General features: G+C 42.2%; 1 protein-coding gene across 6 annotated transcripts in view; it reads left to right on the forward strand.

Moving 5' to 3' along the window:
* PARG (poly(ADP-ribose) glycohydrolase) overlaps positions 1–6,016 on the forward strand; it is a 160,357-nt gene that overhangs the window by 91,254 nt on the left and 63,087 nt on the right. The window contains exon 14 of one of the 6 annotated variants that reach the window (XM_019502276.1): positions 3,080–3,227. The exons of the other annotated variants lie outside the window; for them this stretch is intronic. Coding sequence (XP_019357821.1) covers positions 3,080–3,117 — 38 coding nt within the window. The 3' untranslated portion in view covers positions 3,118–3,227. Of the gene's footprint in view, positions 1–3,079; positions 3,228–6,016 lie in introns of those variants that run through there. 6 annotated transcript variants of the gene reach the window in all.

A 6,016-nucleotide genomic window follows, 5' to 3' on the forward strand; every position in this document is an offset into this window, starting at 1 on the left:
CTTCCAAGGGAAGTGGTGCTGGCCCCTACCCTGGGGGTCTTTAAGAAGAGGCTGGATGCCCACCTAGCTGGACTCGTTTGAGTCCCATTTCTCTTTTTGGGGTTTTTGTTGTTCTCCCGCCCTGGCGGGGGGTCGGGCTAGAAGATCTACTAGGTCCCTTCCGACCCTTAATCTATGAATCTATGAATCTATGAATGTTGTTCAAATATTTGAATGCATGTGACATGCAGACCCACTGGTGAAGCCAACAGACTTAGGCTGAGATCCCTAAAATTGAAGGGGCTCAAGCCCCATTGACAACAGTGAAGTTCATAAATGGGCTATTTCATAACATTTTTCTTATAGATCACCAAACTGAAATGAAATATTTTGTAAGTTTTCCAGCTCATCTTTAATACATTACCACTTACATTTTCAAAAAGTGTCCTGTGTTTCCTAACTTTAGCTTTTAAAGACACCTACCTACTACTTGAGTATTTCTGCCAGTGCTTCTCATATATTAATGTTGTGATAGGAGATTGGCCTGGTATTGCTATGGTGTGAGGTTTTTTTGAAAAATCCAATGGGCTTCAAGTTGTACTAGGTCAGGTTTTATGGTAAAGGCAGTTTTTCTGATGTAATGGTTTGGTGGTAACAGCTACATGATAAAGAGGAAAATTGTAGCATCTGGTACAATACCAACATCTCTCTTTCTAGTGTCCCAATTTACTGTGGATTTCTTGAATGAAAATATTAAGATTTGATATTGAAGAAGTCAGCATCTTTACTGAAGATGTCTACGGTGCTTGGGTTATATCTGGAATATTCACTAAGCTCTTAACGTTCTGTGTTAGCAAATCATGAATTCTGTGCAAAACCTGCAGTGGTTTCTGGGGAGGAAGTCTCACTTTTTATTATGCCATTCCTGACTCCAAAACTTGAATACTTGATTTTGGGATGGTATCACTACCAGTATTCCTAGCAAATGCATGAAACTGACTCATTTGAAGAGGGATCATATTGTTATAGTTATTAGTTATAGGCAACCCCTGCTTAGCGCTCTTAACTGGTTCCTGAAAAAAATGAGTGTTAAGTGAAACCAAAAGTATTCGATGACCCAAGATGGTGACCGCAGTTGTTTTTAATGACCCAAGATGGCGACCTTGAGTGTTTATAATGAAACTCGTTGAGCGCTAAGTGAAATCAGGTATCAATTTTAAATATGCATTATAGCAAAATAGCACTAAGTGAAACAATGTTAAGCAGAGGTTGCCTATACATGTTTTGAACAATAGCACCTGTAAACAAAATAAAAATTGTGAAATTGGCTTTTGAAGCAACTGAAAGCACTTCACTACTGTTTAATAGCACACTATTTATGCCATTTATCATTTGAAGTGCAGCTACCTCTAGGGTGGAAAATGACAGGTGTTTTTAATAGCAACATTCAGCAGTTTGGGAAAGGAAGTTAAGTGTGTCATAAGCCTGTGACAAATCAAATGTTTAAATTTATACATGTACACGTGTGCTTAAGGAGTTTTTTCCAGGATTGATAACTTACATAAAGCTGTTAGAAACGCACTATGAATAGATCTGAAACTATGCAGGACTCTGGCAATCCAAGGCTGAATTTTGTTAAGCCATCAGGGATAAAATATGATTTCACTACATATTTTCTAATTTGGTGTGTCTACTCATTCTGAAGTCAGTGCAAAGGCATCTACTGTAGTCAGTGGAAAGTCGATGAAGCTCTATGGCAAGGAGTACATTAAAATGTCTCAATTACTGGGGGCTGAAATACCAAACTCACTACACTAAGGGTTGGCAACCTACAGCCTGTGGAGCTGTGGGCATTCAGTGGCTGTGTCTGCACTGTACCACAGCTGGGTGGTATGGGCTTTGCCCTTGCTGTGCTGCAACTGGATAGCGGAGGCTTTAGTGGAAAAGGGGGAAGCATTGTTTGCGCCATGCTACAGCTGGTGTCAGGAATAATCAGCAGAGCCAACCTAGTGTCAGCCCACCTCGGACATGAGCTGGGTCATTCCAGCCTACCATGAGAAAATATTGCTGATGCCTGGTCTACATCATGGAATATTTTACCTTGCTGTCATTTATTTTTCTCTGGATGAACCTTGGATAATTTCTTCAGTTAACACAAGGATAAATTCAGAAGAAACCCAATGAACTAACAGTCTGCAACATTTTAATGGATCACTAGAGTCCTGCATAGTTTTGAAATTTTGAGTCAGGATTTGAAAATGTTTTATGTCAGTTGATACTTTAAATTGAAGTTCAAAATGATCCAATAATGTGTTTTAAAAACCCCCCCACTTAGTTAAATGGACAAATGAATCCCACCCCCCGAGAAAAATGTCAATATAGTATATTTTTTGCATACGCTGTAATGGAAGTGGCTAGTGACAGGCTGAATAGATAGAACAGGCTGAAAAATAAGACTCATCCCTTACACATAGGTCTCTGGAGACTTTTAAACCTTCTCTAGAGCTATTTTTAAGTTCCTAGTAAGAAAAGCAGCAAGGAAGAATGTGCAAGTAAAAGCCACAATCAGTCACTATTAACAGATGCTTGTTTTGCCAAACAGTTTTCCAATTCCTCCTTATGATCAGCTACAGTTAACTTGATTGAAGAAAGAAACAGGCTTCTAGTCACAAAACAGAATAAAAGAAGAGCAGCAGCCATCATAAAGAGAAGGAAAGAAGAAAGGCTTATAAACAATGGTTTCTTTCTGCTTAAGAAAGAAGAAAGAGGCTTATAAACAATGGAAGCTTGGGGCAGGCCTCAGGGAGGACTATTCCATGACGGCCCGTATTTGCAGGGAACAGACAAGACAGGCTAAACAGTGACCAAACATAGATTAGCAACAGGAGTCAAGAACAACAAAAAGTCTGTCTTGGGTACATAGGGAACAGGAGGAAAACAAATGGGAGTGTGGGCCCATTTCTCAGCAACTCGTCTCAGTCCTTCACCGGACCAAGGGAAAAACAACGCCAGTTAGAGTAGAAGGTGAGCATGGTAATTGCCTTTCTACTATTACCATAGAATTGGTGTATGACCACTTAAAAAACTTAGACGTATACAGGTCAGCAGGACCGGATGATCCTCATCCAAGAGTGCTGAAGGACCTGGCTGAAGTCACTGCAGAACCCCTGGAGAAACAGTTCCACAACTCGTGGCACTGTGGAGAAGTCCCTGAGGACTGGAAGAGGGCCAATGTTGTGCTCATCCACAAGAAGACTTGGGTAACTATAGACCAATTGGCTTAACTTCCATCCTAGGAAAAATCCTAGAAAAGTTCATCAAGGAGTCTTGCAAAAGGTAAAATTCTGAATGAGCCAGCATGGCTTCGTCGCAGGCAGGTCTTGGCTTACCAACCTCATCTCCTTCTATGACCAGGTAACTCACCACCTGGACACAAGGGAGCACGTTGACATTGTATACCTTGACTTGCAAAAGGCCTTTGATTTAGTATCCCCCGATGCCCTTGCGAGAAAATTGTGGGCTTAACTCCAAGACAGTCAGGTGGGTGAGAAACTGGCTGCAAGATAGAACCCAGAGAGTCATAGCGAATGGATCTGTCGTCCTGGCAAGATGTTTGCAGTGGTGTCCTGCAAGGGTTGGTGCTCGGTCCAGTACTTTTCAACATTTTTATTAACTGTTTGGATGTGGGGGTGAAAAGCTCACTGGCCAAGTTCGCGGATGACACCAAGTTATGGGAGAGCGTGGTCATGCTTGAAGATAGGTTACAGATACAGACGGACCTAGAGAGGCTAGCAAGTTGGGCGAATTGGAATCTGATGAAGTTCAGCGTCACGAAATGTAAAGTGCTCCACCTTGGGATGAGCAACCCCCAACACACCTACAGGCGTGGCGGCACCAAACTGACTAGCACCACAAATGAAAGGGACCAGGGGGTAATAATAGACGACAGTATGAATGATCCACAAGTGCAATGCTGTAGCCACTAGGGCAAATAATATTCTGGCATGCATCAATTGATGCATCTCCAGCCAAACCAAGGGGGCGATTCTTCCACTGTACTCACCAGTGGTGAGACGGTAGCTGGAGTACTGCATCCAGTTCTGGGTACCACACTTTAACAAGGACGTGGACAAGCTTGAGAGATACCAAAAAAGAGCCACTTGTATGATCAGAGACTTAAAAGGCAAGTCATATGAGAAAAGGTTGAGGGATCTGGCACTCTTCAGCCTGAGGAAAAGAAGGCTGAGAGGGGAGCTGGTAGCAGCTTACCGCTGTACTATCTGCCAATTTGGTAGCAGCTGTTACAGGGTTAAACCTCTAGGTTTTTGCTGAGCAGGAAGAGAAAGGTGTGTGATACTGATAAGTAGACTGTCCCTGCTCCACATGGCCAGTATTCAGCCATGACTGTGGAGTAATATATTTTTTTCTCCTTCTTTTTCCACCCCCAAAACAAGGTATTTGTCTTATCTGTTGCATGTGTGGGATGTGGAAAAATATGGTGGTAAAGATGAGCCCAACTGTGCAAGCCTGCTTGATAGCCCATCTGGGGATACAGTAAGAAAATAAGTTTTCAAGGTTGATAGACATTCACCGTCAGAAAAAGAAGTATGTACTAGGAACAAACAAGGGTAATTTTTTATTCAACCAGTATTCCTCCAATCCACTTTACTTCATTATAGTGCCTTCTAATTAATATCTGCAATGTGATATTCTGCTCCTCTAATGGAAATGGCCATTTCATCATCTTCATTTGATCTCTGGCTTTCTTCCATCTCACTTCTTAGGTGAATCTCTTCCATGCAGCTACCCTCCTGATAAATTACATTCATTCTATGATACATCTTGACTCGGTGGCCTAATGGATGTAAGTGTGCTGCCCAAATTTGCAGAATAGTCTGAGAAATTGGGGAGAAAATTAGATTTATTGTGATTGTGCAGCATCTGGTTGATATCATCGCTGTAATTAATGTGAAACTGGTCATGCAAGGCAGTCAGTTCTTCAATATAGATAGCATTATCTTTCTACAGAAATGTTGAAGGGAATGCTAGAGATTCCTGGGATAATATATTTCCCCAAACGTTTAACTATTACTGTGCTTTCTGGAATAAGATACACATGTTGTTTTGAAAGGCAGAATAATGAAAAAAAGATTTCTTTGTAAGTACTGGTAAGTATGCTATCTTCCCAGGGAAAACATAGGTAGCTGCTGTTGCAGAGAGCGGAGAGAGCAAAATGCTTCTCTGTTAACTCCCTAGCTTCAAGACACTATAGCTGCTGCTGGCTGAGTCAAACTGCCCATCTGCTTTTCGTTTCTCTTCCTCTTCCTGAGCTGGGTATGCAGCCTGAAGTGCCTGCCAGGTCAGTTGAGGGCCTGAACCTAGCCAGTGTTGCCTGTGAAGTCAGCTGAGGGCCCACCCAGCTGGCTCAGTACGAGCCTCTGCCTCAGCATGTGGGCTTGTGTGGCAGAAGCTTTCTGTTCCCTTGACAGGCTTGCATGGCAGAAGCTGGTATTACCATAATTCCTTGGTTAAAGTGTGCTGTCCCATTTCCTGCAGCTGATTTTGCGGGGAAAGTTGTGTGTTTTATGTGAGAAAATACAGTATTATCCTGTTTGTGTACCTGATTGCAACAAACCCGATGGTGACTGCTAAGGTTCTGTAGAAAGCCCCAGAATCACCACTATTATGTTTCCCTTTGCCCTTCACCCCGCTTCCCCCCTCACTTTCTTCCCCTCCTTCCTCTACTTTACCTTTTGTATTTCCTTTCTACCTATTTATATTTTCACTACATCCTCTCACACTTTGAGCTTCTCTCATTCCTGTTTCCCTGATCTCCAACTATTTTCTTTTTCACTGACAGCCTCTTTTCTACCTTGTATTCTATCACTGTAATATCTCCCTTTAACCTTTTTTTCCCCTACTCTCTTCCCCCTCCCTGCTTTACCTCCTGTCTTTCTAATTTCCACCTATTTACATTCTCACTGACATCTGCCACACTTCTAGCTTCTCTCATCTCTTGGAGTCTCAGAACAGCATG

The sequence above is a fragment of the Gavialis gangeticus genome, unplaced genomic scaffold, assembly GCF_001723915.1.
Source record: "Gavialis gangeticus isolate Ggan-Ray unplaced genomic scaffold, GavGan_comp1, whole genome shotgun sequence".
Classification (NCBI taxonomy): Eukaryota; Metazoa; Chordata; order Crocodylia; family Gavialidae; genus Gavialis; species Gavialis gangeticus.